Source organism: Lipophrys pholis, assembly GCF_963383615.2.
Source record: "Lipophrys pholis genome assembly, chromosome: 7".
Lineage (NCBI taxonomy): Eukaryota > Metazoa > Chordata > Actinopteri > Blenniiformes > Blenniidae > Lipophrys > Lipophrys pholis.
Window position 1 is genome coordinate 9466153 of NC_137638.1, and position 22653 is coordinate 9488805.

The window sequence follows — 22653 nt, forward strand, 5'->3', positions numbered from 1 at the left end:
GTCTTTTTTTCTTCAATCATAAAAAGTCTAAACCTTTTTTTCCCATCACCTGTAAAAGACAGTACAGCTATTTTAATATTTTTGTGCATTACTCCCAGAGTCAACTGCATTTTCACACAAAGTACGAGTTCCTTTTCTCCTGAAAGAGTGGGACAGGATGCTGTTATAAAAAGATGTGAAAAAGCTGTTAAAGTCTTACAGACCTGAATTATGATGCCTCGTTTTTTTTTTGATGTGTGGAAGAACAGTCTCTGGAGAATTTATTATCCTCACAGTCATGAGCTACGCAGCTTGAAAGCTTCTTAAATTAACAAATAATAAATGCTGTTTTCTCTGCACTTACATTTAGAACACCTCATCTGCGTATGGAGGAACGTAGCACTATCATTATGGCCGTTACAAAATGGGTGTTTTTTTGTTTTTTTTATATGTGATATTATTAGAATAAACACGCCGTGCTTTGTCTTGATGTTGATATGTATTTATCTAAAGAGGCCCTGACACCTCAGCAGAAAAGGTGTGAGTTGTTCCACATTGGTGCTGCCATGTTAGAAGGGTAGAAATTTGCCATGTGATTACGTAAGAGACTTAAAATGTGACCTTGCACAAGGCCTGTCGCAGGGATCACAGGTCAAGCAGATTAACACCGGGATGTCTTTCGCTGGCTGAGTCCACACCGGATTGGATTTCACTACACACAGTTGACTGGAGGTATTGTATGAGGGGCTACACTGGCTTTATCCCGACTGATGTACCTACAAATCAATTAGACGATGTGAATCAAACCAAATAGGGAATAAAACTGGGGTCTTGCACTCACCACTCGTTGGACTGCAGTGTGGGAGAGTCGTTCTGGGCTATGTGATATAAGGCACTCATGGCATTCATGTTAAACAAGGGTGGTTTACGCTCGGCTAAAAGAAGAAAAAGAGAGGAAGATGACAAATTAATAATCATTTTCAAAAGCTTTTCCACTTTAAATTAGCATAAGGTGGCTGTATTTGCGATTTTGTGTATCTATACAAGCGTTTGGCCAGCGGGGGAAGGTCTGCCCTCACCGAGTTCAATACAGGTGATCCCCAGAGACCAGATGTCCACTTTCCCCTCGTACTGACCCTCGTCCATGGCGAGGATCACTTCTGGGGCCATCCTGAGGACGCACACATACAGTTCAGACATTATTAGGCATGTGGGAAATAAAACCCATTGAAATGTTATAATCTGCTAAGCTTCTCAGAGCATTTAAAGACTCCAGTGTGCTTGTGATAGCAGCTCAGATTATTTGGAATATATTCTCGTGTTTCTATGAATGTGATATGTATTTTGTGTGAGTGACTGCAAGTTTCGCTCGTTACGTGATGATTTCAGTCACCGGCAATGTTGCCAAGAGTGAATATTGTCGATTTCTTTGTGAAGGATGGCGGAAGACTACCCAGCGGCTTCAATCAGTAATAGTCCGACTGCTTCGAGGCAAAATCCTTCAGACACCATGAATATGGAACAAAGAGAACTCATCAAGCGCTATCAGTTTGTCGTTCAGAGTTTAAGACATTCGCCGTCATTGCTTGAGAAGAGGCAGTGGCTTGAAAGCTAATACTCGAAATGAAGTTACGAGTTCTTAAGATTTCTTGATTACATACATCACCGTCATGTGGCACACTCAAAATGAACTTTACCCAGGAAAGTTTTTTTTTAGGAGTATCAACTAAAACATTATTCTTATCAAACAGATTTAACTGGACCATAGCCGGCTGTAAAGTGCATTTTGGTTTCTCTGCAGGTTCATTCTCTGATAACATCACATCGATTATTTGAAAAGGCGTGTATATTTCCCTACGGTTGTGTGTCGTCTTGTGTATACCGACCAGTAAGGTGTCCCCACAAAAGAGTTGGCAGGTGAGGCAATGGAGGCAGAGCCAAAGTCGGCCAGTTTGACTTGACCGAGTTCAGTCAGCAGGATGTTACCAGCTTTCACATCTCTGGAATTGGAGACAGAGCATATGAATAAAAAACTCTTTACAGACATCTGTTACACATTATGCACAACTATATATATATATATATATATATATATATATATATATATATATATATATATATATATATATATATATATATCATTGGATATGTTATTGAATAGGTGAATAGGCAAATAGGACATCATTGAGTCTCAATCAGACACATTTTGACCAGCTGAACGCCGGTCATGTGAGTTTATGCTCATTTTATTTCATCTAATCTTATTTTAAGACCTATGCAAATCTGTGATAACAGCACAGTATCACTCACACCTCTCTGTCATAAAAGATGGCATGATGGTCCAAGAGGAGCCGAGCACAGTGCAAACATATTTACTAGTTCCAGACCTTAGAGCCACCCACACAATTGTGGTGCCTTAATATTGCGATGCGGTGGAAAATGACATACAACATGATGGTTATTGTACTATAAAGAGAAATAAATATCTGCCGGATCAAACAGGATCTATATATATCCATAACTAGGTCAATGTAGCAAAGTTACCTAATTGATATTGTAAACGAAACGAGAGATGATTTGATTTGTTCTTCAAATGTCAATATTATTCATGTCGTTCTTTTACTTATTTTTGTATTTGTTTTGTTAGATAATCAGTTTATGCTTATGTCTAAAACGTACTGCTCAGGTTTGTTTGGTTCCACAACGTTTTTTTGTTGGAAGTGCAAAACCTGTTCTGACACTGAAAGGCTCTCAATCGACAATATTGTTTGCTCTAGCTGCAAAACAGAACAAGGTAAAAAGGAAAAAAGAAAAAGAGAGATGGATTGAAAGGGTTTTGAACAATGTTCCGTACTTTGAGCTCAGAGTATCTGCTGTTAAAACAACTAACGAAGGCTAGGACACGCCCGAGTAAAGTGGAGCCAAGAGCTTCAGAACAGGCGTTTTCAGTCATTAAAATAGGGTCCAAGGTTTTACAACTTAACTTAAACACGTAACAAGGAAGAACCTAAGCGTCTCCAGTAATCTTATCATGGAATCTTTACAGTACCGGTACTCACCTGTGAATCATATTATGGGAATGTAAGTAAGCCAGTCCTAACAAGGCACCATGGGTAATGGCAGCAATTTCCACCTCTTGGAGTGGTTTCTTGTGAACTGCAGGGGATGAAAAGATAAAAATTATTAAAATAGATATGGTCACTTGACAACTGTCATTCTGTATGAATCACTGACATGGAGGACCGAGGACCTGACAGCTTTTGTAATGAAAACTTTGCACTAATCTGCTCAATGAAGCGATAGTAAACTTCTTCTCCTGGTGCAGCCATATTGAGACGACGTGTCGTGGCGAAAGGTACATGAATAAAGGCCCAAAACACCATGTTTGTGTACTGGTGGCACTAAAATAACACATTAGATTTAGGTCAGGAATGGTTAGAAGAATGAATTGTTCAGGAGAGAATACTAATACGAAAAGGATTTCTGACTGTGTTTCCCATGTTTGCAGTTGTTCAAAATGGAATAATCAGATTGAAATATAATAAACATTTATTAGTGAGTCAAACTAGTGCTTTTTTTGTGTTCCATGGACCCCAATGTAAAAACAGAGTCTCAAAATACAGCACGCCTGTACAAACAAAAACTACCACAGGAACTATCGTGGAAACACGAGGTTTGGGGTATTTAAACGATAAATGTGGGCAGTTCCTCGTGTGTAGTCGTCAAATTTTCATGAAGGTCATGCGATCATCTGAAATAATGCTCAGTCAGCTGCTAAAAATTCCAACTGCCTATCGTCAATGAAACAACTGGAGAACATAAAGAGAAACATGCATGTAGTGGCCTGACTGCGTTGAACACAAAACGTTACTCCATTTGAACCAAAATAAATCATTTTCAATTCCTACCTGGACATCTGTTCAACACTATCTAAATGAAAGTCTACCTTAAATAGTCTCTTAAATACTATAAGATGAACAGAAGACACGATAGAGGTCTGTCCACTTCTATTCAGACACAAACTATTGGAACTGCACTTTATTGAGTTGTTATTGATCAAGTTGAAGACAAACCATTAAGCTGGCAAAATGAAATAATATTGTGCCAAAAGATCACAGATTCTATACTGGAAATTTGGAAAATAAAAATAAAACCTTAATTTATGTGCAATAACTAAGCCAAAACTTTTTCTTTCAAGATTAGTTGTAATAAGCCATCAAAACAAAATGAACTAACTAACTAACTAACTAACTAACTAACTAAATAAATAAATTCCCATCATGGCAGAATGTCAAGACCATGTCATTATAGAGGGCCTCTCTATCGTCAGTATAACCCTAACCCCAGGTTATCCTCGAATTTCTTCGATTTTCCCCAAAAATATTCTCATATTTTGGACCGGATATCCATTAGGTTTTCTTGCTCAGCACTTTGACTAACAGCTGGATGTGGAGGAACAAAATGTATATTTAACTATGATGTCTGCTGTTATTTGTAATTACAGGACCCCAAAAAGCCAACATGACTTTCGAGCTGGTTTTACACTACGAGCACATATTGCTGTCGATCCACAGAGTCGATCTGAAGGTGGGGCTTTAAAGAGACACTGAAACAGCCTGTTTAGGAGACTGAATAAAATGTTCGAGTGAAGGGCCAGTACAGCATGGAATTATTTTAACTGGCAAGCAAACCTTGAAAATGGAGAAAATAAACACGGATGAACATACATACCCTCGAGTAAATCTGATGCAGAGCCCAAGCAGTACTCCATCACCAGCTGAAAAAGAAAATAAGTCATAAGTGAACAAAATCTTAATGACGAACTAGTGCTGCTACTAAAAGAGAAAGTTAGAAAACAATATTCTCTGACAAATGAAAGAAGATGAGGGAGGATCCACTCACCCAGGCAGTGTTGTCTTTTAAGTAGCAGCCTTTGTACTCGATCGTGTTTGGGTGTCGCAGTTGTCCCAAAAACTTGACTTCCTTAATGATGTCCTGCCACTTCTGAAAAAACAAATCCAGACCCGTAGCTGGTTACACACGACAGGCGCAAACACAATATCTGACGTATGTAATAAACACTTTTGAATGTGGGGATCAATTCATATTCCTATTGAAATTTATGCTCGCTTACATACCTTAGGACCTGTAAATGTCTGGAGTTTTACAAGTGGTTTTACCTCTCCTAACGCTATGTTTGAAATCACTGAGCATGACTGCAGAGCGAGTAAGCTGCACAGGAAAACCCAGTGTGAGCCTGTCAGTCTCGATCAAGGGCAAACACTCACAGCAACCCAAAGTTACCCAATAGAACTGAGGTCTGTGTGAGGCGAGGGAAACATTTACAGGTCCTTGTGGGCATGCACAAATCTCACTCTGCATACAAGAGGCATACTACACGTATAAATAGTTCATGCAGGTAAATAAGACTTAATTTGACACATCATATCACTAACAAGTCATTTTCAACAGCAACTCTCATCAGTATTATACTTTTTCTGCATCTCCTGATCTTGTATCCTGACGACACAGGACAGATTTTTTTTCTTTCAGGGCTGCACCAACATAAATAATAAACAAACTGAAGGCTGCAGTCTGACAATGTCATGCAAGAGCCTTGACACACACACACGCACACTCTCTCTGAAAGTTCCTAACTATTTTCCAACGATAAACCAAGCTCTGCCAATGAGTTTTCATCACTTTACACGTTATTTTTCTCCCCTCAGAGTAACCAACAGCCACATGAGACGTCTCCCAAATTCACAAGCTTGCATCAGGCTTTGCAGGGAGAAAGATGCAACAGCATATTTGCAGTTTCAGCTGCGACTCTCAGAAAGAGATGTTTGGGAAATAAAGTGTTATCTGACTGTGGACTGAGTTGAATACACAGGTCGACCCTGAGGTTTTTTTCTTCGGAGATATGGGTCAAAGACACAAACTATTACTGGCATGTTCACATGGCATATGTTATGGCTATGTGCTGCTACACGTGTGTGTTTGTCTTCCTTACTTCGGTAGTCTGCTTGCCATTATAGGACATCTTTTTGATGGCCACCACCTCGTTGGAGTAGGAGTTACGTGCCTGAAACACAAATCAGAAGAGATTGGAGTTGAAACATCGTAGAACATCAATGTGGTTTTTTAGGACAAACGAGACACATTCACACTGCGAAAGCACAGGAAAAATCTGCAAACAGAATCGCACAGAATTTAAGTATAGTATATCCTCACTGTGAAGTAAGAGTGCACTGCAATAAGTATGTCATTTGCATTTTGCCATTTTACACAGCGTTGCGAATAGAGTGTACATGTGTGAAAACAGTTTTGACGCCAGTGATTTCTACATTGGTTAAAATGAGTTCCCATGTCAACCAAATATATGTGAAGAATCAATCTGCACGTACAAAGTGATGCAGCTTTTAACCGATTCCCTCATAGATCCAAACAAATGTCCACCTGATGGCAGCACTCAATATAAGTGAGGGGCCACCTGCACTTGGAGGTGCTGCTCGGCTTATCCGTGGCTAAAATGAGACTTGTCCGTCTACATCCACATGGTCGTGGTAAACCTGGTGGTGTTAACCCTGCAGGCTTTTGGCCCGGAGGAAAGCTACACTGCAGCTCAGCCTAAGCTCTTATCTCGGCCTCATCCCACTTACAAATGAATGGGAATTTTCATGTTGGGATTCAAATGGAATTACAGCAACAGCAGGCAACCGCGTATTCCCATTTCACTTTTTAGTTCAGATTAATTTCATCCTCACGATTGCCTGTCGATATTTTATTTTTTGCATAATAGTCATTCTCTCTGTGGTTAGATGCCTATAAAGAGGAGGGGAAAACACTATCATGCAATAATAATGTATTGAAATACACTCAGGCTAATTGTCGTTACTGAAAATGGAGAGGAGGGGTTGTATCACTAATTACCATCGTCTAATTCATTCAACGTATTATATGGATGCATGAAAAGCCTTTGGTGATGAGACTGCATTCTCAGCAGGGGATTTCCCCATAGCTTTCCTCTATAATGGAGTTCCCCACAGTCCTTACATGCATAACCAGTAATGCACATATGTAGTTGCATGAATCTATTTGCATTTATATTCAGTCATATGCATGTAGTTACACTGGTAGCTGCTGTACTACCCCACCTTCCAGCATGTATCTAAGCTGTACCTGTGTTAAGATTGCAGGCATTTTTATCTCTGGAAAACTGAGCCAAAACAATGCACACGCTTCTCGCATTTCGACAGATTTCTTTGGTCCTACAGCGTGTTTTCCATGTCAGCCATAAGGCTCATTACAAATGGGAGGAAGGTCCAAGAGTCTTTTAGTTTCTTACAAAACTTTAAGTCCTCTTGACAGTCCAGCTGCTAAATTCAAAGTGAGGGAAGCTGCGATTTCAATGAATACTCATGTACCCATTGCAGAGATGAGGAGCGGTAGAGTGGGTTTTAGCAGTTCTTGGGTTTTTTTCATCTCAGTGGCCAAATCCAGGCTGCCCCTTCCTTTTGGGGGAAGTTACTCTAATATGTTGGGTGTTGCAGGGATAAAAAGACACCAAGAATAATTATACTGATAAAAACTTAATATAACTCAAACACTTGTAAAATGTACAACACTCATGAGATTTCTTCATGTATAATTTGCTGTATACAGATATGCATCGTGTTTTTGTGAGCAGATGAGTGAAACGAGGGCCCGTAAAATGTATATCTGTCTGCAAATAAGGTCTGAACTCCATTTAGTGAAACTGCCCTCGCAGTGTGTACCAGCTGTGCTTGCAGACAGCAGAAGTGTGTCAGTGAGCACGGCACTGGCATCAGGGCAGGATTTAGAAACACAGTGGAGCCCGTCCGCCAGACGGACACAGGCACCGGGGCTGCTAGTGTGTGTGTGTGTGTGTGTGTGTGTGTGTGTGTGTGTGTGTGTGTGTGTGTGTGTGTGTGTGTGTGTGTGTGTGTGTGTGTGTGTGTGTGTGTGTGTGTGTCTGTAAATGACATGGGATAGAAGGCGATCGTAAAGCCCTGACAGCAAAGAAAACCCTGCCCCTCTATTGACAGCTTTCCGTTTTTCCTATATCAAGAGAACAGCTGTCTTAGGAGCTGAACATAGGAGGCTTCTAGCCCCCAGTCCTGCATCTGGAGCAGTGGGGAGAAGAGGAGAGCTGAAGCAATACAAAGAGGACTGAAGAGATGCAGCATGCTTTTACCCCAACCTCCCCACCCCCCCTCCACGCAGCTTTGGTATCAAAGGCTTGATGAGTAATTAGCGATGATGAGATTAATAAAGAAAAGCCACTGAGAAAATGCTGAGGGGGAATCTGTCTCCACGTAATTGCATTCAAAGAGCCATCATGTAGCGGGCTTCATTTACAGCATGTACGAATCACTGAATCAATAAAAGAAATATGTATAGTAAGCAGTGAATCAATTCAAGCTGCATCAACATGTGGTATGAGGATAAAAAATATTAGAGACACTCCCTTACTGATCCAGCAGCAACTTGAGCTGCCTCGATTTCTGAAGAATGGAACTCTGTGAACAGACCATTCATTTGACTACTACCACATCCTAATTAGTGATTAGTGGTGTCATTAAGGTTTGTCAGTACAAATATACACTACAGCTCTCATTGATATCAATACAATATCAATACTTATATCGGTAGTTTTTAAATTATCAAGACTTGTAACTCTTGTGAATCTCTGGCCAGCGGGAGTTTTTAAAATGAATGCTTTGCTGTACCCCATCTGAACATCTGACATCCATAGGGGACGCAAAATCTCTGACACTGACACTTGAGAAAGGACATTTTTGAAAATCCTTTCGAAATAAAAAGACAAAGGAGCATGAACTAGCACTCACAAAATAGACGGCCCCAAAGCTGCCATGTCCGATCTCGTGCAGGTCACAGAAGACATCCTCCGGGTCATCTTTGAAGAAGAGGTCGGCCAGCTCAGGGTCCTTCGGCACTCCTTTCCGTGTGGACGACGGCATTATTGGCTGGACATGGGCTAGGCTTCGGAGACCGCACTCACGTAGACACTACTGCTGCCACCACCTGTGGTCCACGATGGGCCCGGCATTGGCCAGCTAGACCTGGAGAGGCAAGACAACAGATGAGAAGATAATAATCAGATATTTATCATTTTGACGTTTGGGTCTATGCATGCGTGCTTCAGCATTAAATTACACTAAGACACACTCCACTTATGATTACTGAAACCTGGGGCAATTTTCACACGCTGTTTGAAATCATGTTACTTCACAGTCTCATATAAAGTCATTACCTTCTCACATTCTTTACAGAGATAACCTTCTTCAGTGTGCGGCTACTTCTGCACATCACTGAGTGTGTTTTATTGTGCGCTGGTGCCTCTCATTGACAGCTGATAGGCGAAAAGACCAAAATAAAAAGACACTCATATGATGACTAGCTGTCTAGTCCTGCTGCTTGTCAAGTCACAGTCACACTTAACGTGCGTGTGCCCACTATCACACACACACACGCTTGACAGCTGAAGTTGAGTCATGGATGCATCAGTTCAACACATGCATGCAGTTGCACACACACAGTCATGGTGAATGTTTTGTATCACAAGGCTGCAGCCAAGCCGTCAAGCGTGTACGAATCCCGGACACCCTGCTCTAGTTAGCTTCACTGCGCACACACACACACACACACACACACACACACACACACACACACACACACACACACACACACACACACACACACACACACACACACACACACACACACACACACACACACACACACACACACACACACACACACACACACACACACACACACACACACACACACACACACACACACACACACACACACACACACACACACACACACACACACACACACACACACACACACACACACACACACACACACACACACACACACACACACACACACACACACACACACACACACACACCATTCCAGTCTCTCTCTCTTTGTCTACCACAAGATCTCTGTGCACATCAGCCAGATGCAGCAAGCAAATCCGGCTCCAAAGGCTGGCCCCACACAGAGGGAAGCTGACATACAAGCAGAGGCAGCAAGACACACATGCACCCAGGCCAAGACACTAAGCATCATCATCATCATCATCATCCTAATCCCCCAGATCCCAAAGGGATGTAAGCAATCACACCCACTCCAAAAATATCCGTTTTAAAGACAAAGTCCAATGGCACCGGATGCAGAGAGGCGGCAACTTTAACGTTTTTGATGACATCACTTTAGGAGCAGTGTGGGAACCACTTCAACAGTTAAATTATTTTGATTCACATTTCCGTCACAAGCGTGACACGATGCTATATTCCTCACTATACAATGAACCACATATAGAAGTCTTTGTACACAACTTTATGGAGTAAACTGATAAGTTTCGGAAAATATCTGTAGAGGAAGTTTGGGCAGAAAACAGCAGGGCTCCTCCATACAGCTTCTGATTGGGTTGTTATGGGAAAGTGGCTGGAGTGTCCACATCATACTGCAACAACGCTGCTCCAGCTGGTCTTAGAGTGTTACATTCAAGGCTTCGAAACGCGTCATCATGTTGGAGCTCATAGAGCCTCTGGAAGAGCGCATGGAGGAGGCCAATTCAATGAAATGTGACCAGGAGCTGTACCAGGAACTGGAGGCAAAACCCAGGAGAAGAGGCTGGTAAACTTTCATTGAGTTTCAAGAAGATGGCTGAGCGGGTTTCAGAGGTTCATTCTTTATGTTAAATCCTTTAAACGTTTATTAACTTGAGTTATTTCTACTGGTCATCCCCACTTACTATGCAACTGGCCTGTGAGTCGCCTCTAAAACACACGTTATATAAATAATTCCAGGGAACAAAAGAACAGGAAAAAATTTTAAATAAAGAAACAAATGAGAAAACATAAATAGACTAAATAAAAAATAATAATTCCGGTGCCTCTAAAGTCTAAAACAGGTTCATTTGTACTTTCTGGATTAAAACCAAATACAGCGAAGCAGCTTTTGGTTTCCAAACTCTCCAAATGTGAAACAACCCTTCTGTACAGCTGAAAATGAAATCAGTCCTTTGAACATTTCTCTTTGACGTGAGCTTTCAACAAATTAATAAATATAATGCAATTTTAATCCAAATTTGTAAGAAGCATCGTAACTATCAATGTCATTGACTGTAAATGAAGTATACACATGTAATACACATGCCGCAACCAATATGGTGGTTCTGTTATCACTGGATGATCAGGGCTTCTATTTCCACCACAGGACTTTTCGAGTGAGAGTAGTGGCCACAAAAAGACACATGCCACTTTGGTTAACCCTATGCAGATAAAAAAAAAAAAAAAACCTTGCCCGCTACCACTGCTGCTCCTATATAATCATTAACTGTGCTGGAGCCGGACTAAAATCAATTTCATGGCATTTAGCTTTGATTTCTCTAAAAGAATGCTCCGGAACATACTTGGAAACCACCACAGGTTCCCACTTCAACAACAGACCCAGTGTCAGTTTACCAGCTTATATAATGAGAAAGATCACATATGCAGGCTTACCAGCTTACTGCCTTGAGGCATCTGGTAGTTGTAACGGCTTTTCTGAGAGGCATGAAACCTCGAGGTAAGTTTCTAATGCCTGTGATAATGGCGTGACGCATTCCGGAGGAAATGATGGGATGTTTGTTGGTGAGAATTTCACAGATGTAAAATATATTGCAAATACTTGATATACTTTTTTTTTTTTTTTAATTTGAAGACGAAGGTTGAGTGTTGAGAATCCAAACGGTATCAAAAACAAGATGCATACATCCAAGCTGTGCCCCTGCTCCAACTCGTGATTTAAATATACTGAAATCTAAAATTAATTATTCTCCTGAAAGAATCTGGTTTCCTTCTTTATCATTTCAAAAATTAAAAGCCAGAAATTACACGTTCAATAAATATACTGGTAAACCTATGGAGATTTCCGTATGGATCAATTTAAATTTTTTTTAAAACATCAGAAAGCAACAGTTTTTGGGGAAAGTATTGTGAAGTACAGTACAGTACTCCTCAAGAAGTATTTGGTCCTATGTGTAAAATCCCCAAAGGAATTATCCACCATAATGACAAATATCTGGGAAAATAATTGTTGTTTGGAGATTTTTGGGGGGGGGTTAGGAGAGAAATCACCAACAAAAGACCAGTGGCTAAATGTCATGGGAGAGATCTTCTTTATGACAAAGGTAACACACATACTCAGACTCCAAGAAGAAATGGAAAAAAAAAAGTGAAGGAGAGGGACTATATGCACAAGTCGCAAAATGACAATACTGGACTATATGAGCAATATAGTCTTTAATGCTAGTTTAACATGAAGTGGCATTGCTTCTTTGGTTTTAAGTTTGTATTTACGTTCGAGAATGAAAAATGATCTGAAATCAATCTAATCTTCATTAGAGCTTGATGATGACGACCAATTCATCTGAATAATAGGCAGGTTCAGCAGATATCTTACACATCTTGGGCAGTAGCTCACCAGCACCAGTAAGAGGCAAATGAAGAACCTGCAGATTTTTTAAGAAAATAACACCATGATTGGTTTTTCTATTCCAAGTTGCCTATTAGAGTGTTTCCAACAGCTGGCAGTTCAAAAATGACAAAATTTGATTATGATACAACACCTAAATTCATTCTCTGTCTCAATATAGACTCTTTAAGTTCCTCGTCTATAAAAGCATATCATCCTGATTTATCCTCACACTTTGAGAATCCCCGCTTTACATGCCCGTGGACCTCTAGATCTCTGGCTTGTTTACAATGCACAGAAAACAGTCAAAACTACTATTGATGAATCAAAACTGCCTAGAAAAGATGAAAACTAACACAAGGAAACGTTTTATTGCTTTATTTGTATGTGTGTGTCCTGTGTGTGAGCGAGCTTCTGACCTGGATGTTATTCAGAGTGCATCTGTGGTTGTCTGGCTGCTGACCTGTGTGTGTGTGTGTGTGTGTGTGTGTGTGTGTGTGTGTGTGTGTGTGTGTGTGTGTGTGTGTGTGTGTGTGTGTGTGTGTGTGTGTGTGTGTGTGTGTGTGTGTGTGTCTTCTGGTTGCATCAGCTCTGTCTTCCTTCTCATCTACCCCACTCGAGCTCTCCAGACAGCTGCTGTTTGAATCCGTTCGTGGAAAACACACCCGCAGCACGCAAACACACGGCATCACCGCGCCTGCTTTCATTTGCAGAATATCAGATGGGAGTGAATCAGAAGAAAAAGCTCACAAAGTAATGGGAAGAAAAACTAAAACTGAGCGAGAGAGGAGGGCTCGACACCCAGACGGCGAAACATGAACCTGCTGAGGGCGAGCGAGCTTCACCCCCAGTGAGGGAGCTTTGGAAGCGGCTCCAAGCAGCTCTGATGGAGAGAGTTGGTGGGACGAGTAGAAGACGAGATTAAAAAAGATGGAGCAAATGAACACAGAGTTAAGTCATGTGATCGCTCTGGAGACGGCACACCTCCCTCACACGCTCTTTTCCACTCTTCCTCCTCCTCGTCTTCTTCCTTTCCTCTCTTAAGATGTGTGAAGTGATGCAACGTGGCGTCAACAGGTTGTAACACAGGGGGCTCGGTAAAGCTGTTACTCGTCCGGCAAAGCTCAGCATGGACGGTTTAGCTCAGTGTGTGTGTGTGTGTGTGTGTATCTATGGATGGTATTGTTCCGAAAGAGCTGATTAGGCAAATGGCTTAGACAGATTAAATGCTTGCTGTGTGTGAATTCTTTAGTACATGTGGTCTGCCACACACCACTGAACGCCAGTGTACACATGCAGGTGGCCAGTCGGGTCGATGAGCTGGAGTCGCACGCTTCCCCACGAGCTCACGCGACTGTTTAAGAGCAAAATTGTGTTTGTGTGTGGGGGTGGGTAATGCTACTAAAGGATTTGCTCCATACAACAAACTGTACATGATAAAAATAAATAAATAAAATGATGTGTTGAAGGGATTACACAGTTTGTTAATCTGGCCTTAACTTTTATGAACACACGCAGAGCTGAACCATCCACATCCTGTAAACAGTAGTTTAGAGAAATAGAAACAGTTGAGTTAACAGCGTATGTGTATGTGTGTGTGTGTGTGTGTGTGTGTGTGTGTGTGTGTGTGTGTGTGTGTGTGTGTGTGTGTGTGTGTGTGCGCGCGTGTGTATGTGTATATTTATGTATCTATGTGTGTATGTGCATGCATGTATATACAGGTGTGTATATACGAGATGGATGGATACATGGATAAATGGATAGATAGATTAAAACTAGTATATTATAATTTTTTTTTTCCTTTTGGATTTTGTATTAATGCCTTTTGACATGTCTGGAACAAATTTATAATAATTAGAAGAAAAAAAAAAGCTTTTTTCCCCCCAACACTTACATTATGGATGTAATACATACTATTGATTCGAACCTCTATGTTGGCAGCAGCATACAGTCGAGTCGCCTTTTAGTTTCAAGCCTTGAAAGGCTGGTGAAGGTAATAAAAGAAATAAATGTAAAAAATTAAATTAAAAATTAAAGACCTGTATAAAGACCATGAACTAAAAGCAAGCGGCAAAAGCAACAGAAAAGATGCCAAGTTGAGTCTCTTTATCCATATTCAAATGTATGATTACAGCTAAAGATGCCTCTCAATTCCGACCTGAGAAGAAGGAATAATTATGTACCAACTAATTTTTACCTACATATTTTTTAGCTGATTGACAATATTTTGTGAGAACTCATACCCATTTTGAACTCATTCCACCCCCCGATTTAAATTCTTGTTAGAAATGCAGAATGACACTGATCCCTCCTTTCATTTGAGCATTTTATGAGGAAAAACATCCGCGGGGTACAGTAAGCACTAAAGTGCTTTATTTGTACACGTGTGGGCATATGCAGGTTGAATGTGGGGTAAAGTTCAACATGCCTGCACAGGAAACACACAAGCAGAAAATCACAAACAAACAGCGGACCTCCCCGCGTCCTCAGGCTCCCTGTTGATGGCGCTATGACTAATTGATGTGCCAACATGTTGGTAAAGGATCGGATCCACCGAGCTGAAAAGGACTCAAAGATGCTGCTATTGAAGATGGATTTATAGAAGACATCTTATTATCAGGTCTTAACCAGTTACAGCTTGATTTATAATTTTCTATATGTTGGTCGATTGTCTTCAACAGTCTACTAAATGGAAACATAGTTATAATGGCTATAAAATCAAATTTTGATTTTTTTTTTGACTGAACAAAAACAGAAATATCAAACCTTGTTCACTCAAGTTTGTTTTTTAGTTTGTTTTTTTTTTACACAAAGTTAATCTTTCTCATTTTACCTGCATAACTACAGTTTTTGAATATCCTATTCTGGGCCGTTAAAATACACAGTTGACTAATATATAAATCATAGCATACTATGCTATGTTAACTCATATGCCAGGGGTCTGCAACCTTTACGACCAAAAAAATAGCTTTTTCCATTTTCCACCAAATAAAAATAGTTTGAAGCTGCAAAACATTAAAATTATCTGAAGAAAAGAACATTGAAAAAAAAAATGCTTGAAAACTAAAGTTTCATTCATGACGCATCACAGGTACAATATAGATGTATTTTATTACACATTTAGATTTTCCTGCTTTAGCAATTTATGCATCGTGGCTATTTTAGCATCTTTAGCATTTTAACTGTTTATAACTGTGTTTCCCAATGGTTCGAGCCGTTTCCTCCTTTTTTCTACCTATTTGCCTTTCCTTTTCTTTCTTATCACCCTTTTCCTTTCTTCATTCCCCTTTTATTTTACTTTTCTCCCTTTTTCCTTTCCCAATTTTTTTTTCCTTTCCTCGTTTTCTTTTTTCTTTGTTTTACTTTTTCATTTATTTTTTTTCTCTATTTTTCCTTTGTCTTTTTCCCAAAACAAAAGTTGAGCGAGTAATTTTGATCATTTATTTTGCCAATTTTCCCCGTACAATTTTTTTTAAAGAAATTACACCTATACTGGCTCTTTAAGCAGTTTTACCTTATTTAACCATTTTCAGCCTGGAGATTAGACTACTTTTGAAAATCAATGTGGAATGCAATTAAGATTTAAAAAATAATTACAATATCTATTTACGTTACATATTCTGAAAGGTTCAGGGAGCAGCTGAAGAGCCACAGGTTGCAGACCACTGATAAATCCTCACATTTATCACGACAGGAGAAATATTTTGATGTGAATTTGGCTTTAAAGCCGTGAGAACAATTCTAGGGGTCTGGGGGATGCCTTAGCCAGCAAAACCAAATGTATTAAGTGCAATTCATTCAGAGGAAAGACTTAGTATTGAGTTAGCATTGGCTTTAACATTTCAACAAATATATGATGGCTAAAGGAGCCGAGTGAACCAGCAGATCATGCAAACAAACTTAGGCAAATATACACCATCTAATGTTCTGCTAACCTATTGAAGTCTTTTATTTCCATCCTAAAAATTTACGAAAAAATATGCCTCTCTTCAGATGTGTCATGTTGAGTTTGATAGAAGTCAATTTGTGGAAAAAAAAAAGTGTTTTCCGAGTAGAAATTCAAAGTGGATGCATCTCGTCCTCCCTCCGATTTGATCTTACATGAATGACTTCAGTTTTGTCTCTTAACTCGCTCAGTTCTGTGTGACAGGACGCTTTTAATCCTCTTTGTAGCTTCCTTTTGCTTGTATCAATCATCACTTCACGAGAAAAAGCTTTGACAAGGAGGAAAACATAATTTCCTTATCTTCCATTCCACGTTCAGTCTCCGGGGCTTTATGTGCGCCGTATCTCAACTCTTATGAGGGTGCATGCGAAATGTAGCTGCTGAGGCTATGCATTAGTGTGTGTCCATATTTAATACAAACGGTAGCATATGTGCCTTCAAATACATACAAGTAAGCGGCGTGCACCAGCAACATCTTCACACTGATACGTCAGTAAGAGCATGCAAGTGTCCATATGTCCATATAATAGTGATTGTGTGTGTATATGTGTGTGTGTGTGTGTGTGTGTGTGTGTGTGTGCAGCCACCAAGGTTTAACAGATTACAGCCTGGCCCGCCAGCTTTAGACAGGAAAGGGAATTAGACTGTGGGAATTCTTACTGGGATTCAAATCAGCAGCTCTAATCACAAACTGCAAAAAATGTAGTAAATCCACTAAATTGTGCGTTTAGACATTGTGTGTGCGCGCGCGTGCGTACCTACGTGCGTGGAAGAAAAAAGAATTACAAATTACATAATAATCCAGTTCCCTACCACTTCTGTCATAACATTGTGCGGAGCAGGCTTAAAGCTTTGGAGGTGTGTGTGTGTGTGTGTGTGTGTGTGTGTGTGTGTGTGTGTGTGTGTGTGTGTGTGTGTGTGTGTGTGTGTGTGTGTGTACGTACGTATGTATGAGTGAGTGAGGAAGAAAGCCTTGGATTGCACACTTGTGTAAAAATGATAATCAGTGCTCTTCAGTAATCTGGTCTCATATTTAAAAAAAAAAAAAATGCAATAAAATGAGCAGGCAGAAACTCTCATCTCAGCAGAGTGCAGCAGGGTCCCCAGAGAGGCTCTGCAGGCATGTACCGTATGTGTGACATGTGCATGCGTGTGAGCGTGCCCCTCCTGCATGCCATTAAATGGGTCATCCTTGTTAGTGAATGAATATTATAGAAGCCTATTTGAGAGCTGGGTAGTAGGATGGTGATGATGATGATGATGATGATGATGATGAGCAGATTTAAAGGCGACCAAATGAGATAGGCTTGTTTCTTGTCAATGGGGATCTTAAGAGCAGCATTTATTCCGGTGAAAAGCTTTGAGTTGATACACACAGCCATTTGTGGCGAGCGTTCAGATATGACAGCACGCACGCACCAACACAACCTCAATAACACAACAGCTTAAATTAAAAAGTCAGGTTTTTACACTGCACTTGGGAAACTATTGAAATTCATTCATAGGCAGTGAACTGATGCACCCGAAGTGCTTACAGGCATGTCCTCTTTGATTTTTTTTTTTTTTTTCATATTCACAAGGATATAAGAAGACACACTTCCTTACAGTAACAGATATGATATACGTCTATCCTTCATCAGCTCAGCGTTACAGTGGTATATTCTTAAAAGGAAAGTAAGATCCCGGCAGGATCAGTTCTGGAAAATTACCAAATATTCATTATAATTGAAGAAAGGGTAAACACATAAAAAGTCACATAAACACATAAAAAGAGGAAAATGTTATTTTATTATTTAAGCTGCCCCCCCCCCCAAGCTGGACTTAGAAATAAAATGTTACTAAGTACTCTGTTCCCTAAATAAAACAGAGTAAATATCAAGAGCTAAAAGATCATTTAAGTTTTCCCGACTTTTCTAGAGATATACAGTTGAGCGCAGAGTGCGTGCCACAATGTGACCGACTTTCTAAAAGTCACATAACCAAAGGAACGGCCACCCTGTTGCACTGTCACACACTTTACTCTCTGATGGCCGAGTAAGATAAAGGGAGCTTCCCTGCTGCCGCTCCGACAGCTGCAGCAGCTATCAGTTACTGATAATCCTATAATATTAAACTTTTCTGCTTCCTCCTGCAGAATTAGGTCACACAGTACACAGGAGGTTTTCTTTTTTCTTTTTTTTTGTGTGTGTGTGGGGGGGGGGGGTCTGACAAGGCTGAAAGTGTTGTTAGCTTTAAGGGTAAGGGATTTCACCTTATTCTGTATTCACTAAATGAAACAGAGAACCCAGGGGTGAGTGTTAGAGGAATAATAGGCAATAAACATTAACAATGGTGAGTACACAGGGATTCTTATGGACAGAAGACGAAGTTAGATAGTTTTTCCAGGTGACTCTCAACTATAAAACTACCAAATCCCAGGAGAATATCCACTGGGAGGCACGCCACTCCGGAGACTGACATTGTTGTTACTGTCCATGTACTCACTGATGTGCAGATGAACTCTTTACTGCGGCTGCATGCACAGTTGCAGCGATTCAGGAAAAGTGGTGTTTTCTCACATCTCCGCAGAGTCTTTATAGAAAGTTGCCTTTTCAACGGCTCCGAGCACAGGTGTCATGTAAAGGTTATTCTTGTGTGTTGTTCTATAACCACCTTCCCCTCAAAAGAAATGTCGCTGGAGTTTCAGAAATAATCGTCCTGCTCCGGCTGAAACAAGGCAAAGTGTCATTAGATGCGAGAGCTCGACCGATCAATCAACCAACCAATCAATCAAATCTCATAACATTTCCAAGTTAATTTGAAATGTCTTCAAGTGTACAGCATTGATTTAATCGCTAATAGTTCTGCCGACGTCTGTCACTTCTTGCTTCTGTCATGTAACAAAATGAGGTTTCTATCGATTCGACTGTTGAACTGGAGCACTGTGGACAGTCTGAACCTCACAGGCCTTCTGCCCTCGAGTTCAGGAGTCGTCAGGTGTCAAAACGTTCTGGCATTTCACCTCAACAATGGTCTATTTGGTTGAAGAGTGTCTCTGTAACCCAAATTGTTCCTCCCTGCCGCTGCCAGTTTTCTCCAAATCAGGGAGTGACTCAACAGCAAGTTTTGCCTATAGCATAGAATGTACACGCACGCACAACTTTCCAGTGGATCCGATTATTGCTGTTGGCTCCTTCAGAGAAGATGACATGTTGACAGAATTTACATTATTGCCAAACCACAAACAACCCTCAGGTGTTTGTGAATCAATTCAAGCTCTGAGATGCCGAGGTAAGGCAAGCCAAGTTTATTTTTTTTAATGAAAAATGAAATGTATAATGTATATACACTTAAGAAATAACGGGCACTCTAGAGAAACCAAAATTAAATACCAGAGGGTTTAGTACCGCCTTTTTTGTTTTTTTGTTTTATTTACAGGGCAGCAATAATGATGTGACTTTTTTTTTTTTTTTTTCGTAATTTGTAAGACAACACGCGGACGCCTTAGTATCTGCCAGGGAGACTTTGCCTCCGTCCAGATTCACTGTAATTCAGTGTGACAGAGGGTTGGTTTGCTGTTCTGTACATCAGAGAGCCAAGAGGGCAGCAAGCTTTCAGTAAGAGGCGAACAAGACCCACTTTACAGTTGGATGATGCCTCGTCTGTCAGTTCAGCTGTATCATGATGGAGAACTCCACACAAACGCAGCTGAACACCGACACATGCATGCATGCCTTCACTGTTAAAAGACGTGCCGAGGGAAAAATACAACCAGTCGAATTGGTGACGTGAAGAGGGTTTGGAGTGAGTGTAACCTACCTGTATGAAATGTGTGAAGGTTGATGTCAGACTCGTCTCTGTGCCTCCTCTCTCCTCAGTGTAGGTCCAGGAAGGTCTTTTTGCCGGGGGTCGTCATGGCTGGATGTCGTACCTAAGGTGAGAAGAAGTTGGTCAGACACACCCCGTTACTGCTCCCCCTGAATGTAAGCGCTCTATAATAGTAATAAAGTAATTTCTCCCCCCCCCCCCCCCCCAAAAGTTGGTAACCATGTCGATTCTCACCAGAAAGTGAGCTGACCAGGATGACGACATGCCACCGTGATCTCACGTTTTACAGTCCTTTTCCTTTACAAGTTGAAGTCATAACATTATGATTATAAGGAAGGAGAAGTTCCTCTCCATCATACAAGAGCTTATGCTTTAAAACAACGTAGGTGAGGTACTTCTTCCCATAGATAGTTCTCATATTTGTGCTGCAGCTTCCTTTATGTGCACATTGACATTTTAAACGGGTTAGAATAATGTCAACAAAACACATGCTGAACAGCTGTAGAGATGCAGTGTCTGCAACAAAACCCAGTACGAGTACTGACCTTTAGCTTACTTGCCGATGCTGACTACCGATACGAGAACTTATCAAATGCCATAAGGTCTAATTCATTCTCTATACGCAAACGCTGTGCCAAGGCTATGCGTCACCACAAACCACCTACGCGCAGCCTCTGCGTTGAAGCTACGAGCACCTCCAACAGCCTTACAGTCCACAGTAGATAAACGCCAAGCATCGCTCTGTGCGTACTGTAGACTGAGGGACTGAGCGTACTGAGTGTTTCAGTCCGACTTTATTCATGTGTAGCACGTATCATCGCTGGAGTGTGAGCCCTGAAAGGCTTTAGCATGTAGCATGGTTCGGCGTAAAGTCGTCCGGGATCCACTGACCAGTTAAACTAATGAGCGACATCAGGATGAATCTGCTGCTCCAAATCTCACTGCTGAAGTTGTTTGTGTTGTAGGAACTCTCCTTCTCTTTCTCTTGATATTTTGGCAGATCATAGTTTACAGTCTGCAGTCCGAGTACGAGTACGAGTACTCTGAGCAGTATCTGGCCCAATACCAGATACTGGTATCGTTTATCGTGTATTGTTCTCTGGTATGTTTGTGTGGTTTTCATTACATAAACAAACATTGTTTTCAGCATTACTCCCATCTCTGTGTGACTAGAAATCATTTTCAAAATGGAAACGGGACATTTTTATGAAACAAAAATGCAAAAATGATGCGTTTTCACTTTATGTCTAAATAACAGCAACGAGCTTTTCATACTATATTTGCAAACATCTAGACCTGCTTTCTATTTGCACTCAGTCTGCTTGTTTGGTGTGTACCAGCGCCACATCTGAGGTGCCAGAAGGGTTCAAAATGTCTTCCACTGAAATTAAGATACAAATGCAGACAATGTGTAAAGACCCTTAAACATTATTTGTAAAGCATCAAAACAGTTCATAACTTAGTTGAAAGCAATTCCCTAAATCATGTTGGGGTTTAAGTTGCCTGGCAGACGTCCTCCTGTAATACTAAAACACATTCCCAATTATGTCCTGTCTTGTGTTTGAACATCTACATAACAGATGGATCAAACTTTCAAATTATTACTGCAACACACTGTGATTGCAAATTTCCCATCAATAATCTGTTCCACCAGTGGATAGTGACTTCTCAACCAAGACAAGTTTTTTCTTTAAATGCATTTCTTTTCAGACAAAAATAAACCGGTGAGATTTGAGTACTCCACTCATATGAAGATGAAGTCACTCTGACTTCCCATTAGCTGCGTTCTTAACAAAGCTAATAACTGAAGAACACGTTGGAGGGAAATATTTTCAACGTAGCCCGAATGTTGATGTTCTCCCAAGGACGGGCTGATTGGACTGGGCTCCTGGTCACTGTGACCTCATAAAAACAAGACTTCATAACTCAAGTATTCAGAGGCTATGGTACAATTACACACATTTGTCTATTTTTATTTGTCAGGTGCAATAATGTCAAAGAGGAAGCATTATGTTTTGCTCAAATCAGAACATTCTGTCTCACAATACATGTATGTAATACATTGTATGACAGTGTGTTATTGACATGACGGTTATGTCAGCAGGAGCTTCTCTTGTTGGAGGAGGATACAACCTGAAGGTGACAGCAGTAGTTTCTTATGACTGTTTCTCATGGGTATATTATTTTTTTTCTTTGACACCAATGATGATCTGATGCAGACTGCAACCGATTACAAATTCTGCAAATACCTAAATGCAAAAAATGCAAAAAACCTCAAAACAAATAGACATTTTCCATTCCTTTTTACGGTGATATTATCAAATATAAGACTTTACAGTCCTCCACAGGCATCTGGCTGCATTAAAAAAACAAAAACAATTATATCACGTTCCTCACAG

General features: G+C 40.5%; 1 protein-coding gene across 4 annotated transcripts in view; it reads right to left on the reverse strand.

The window, feature by feature from the left end:
- The window catches only part of taok3a (TAO kinase 3a), a 75258-nt gene that overhangs the window by 28289 nt on the left and 24316 nt on the right, over positions 1-22653 (reverse strand). For all 4 annotated transcript variants that reach the window (XM_080467061.1, XM_080467062.1, XM_080467063.1 and 1 more), the window contains 9 exons: positions 20246-20357; positions 8853-9086; positions 5993-6064; positions 4882-4983; positions 4711-4756; positions 3039-3135; positions 1866-1979; positions 1059-1150; positions 821-914 (listed from right to left, as the gene is read on the reverse strand). In XM_080467061.1, coding sequence (XP_080323187.1) covers positions 821-914; positions 1059-1150; positions 1866-1979; positions 3039-3135; positions 4711-4756; positions 4882-4983; positions 5993-6064; positions 8853-8984 — 749 coding nt within the window. In that variant the 5' untranslated portion in view covers positions 8985-9086; positions 20246-20357. The remainder of the gene's footprint in view (positions 1-820; positions 915-1058; positions 1151-1865; positions 1980-3038; positions 3136-4710; positions 4757-4881; positions 4984-5992; positions 6065-8852; positions 9087-20245; positions 20358-22653) is intronic.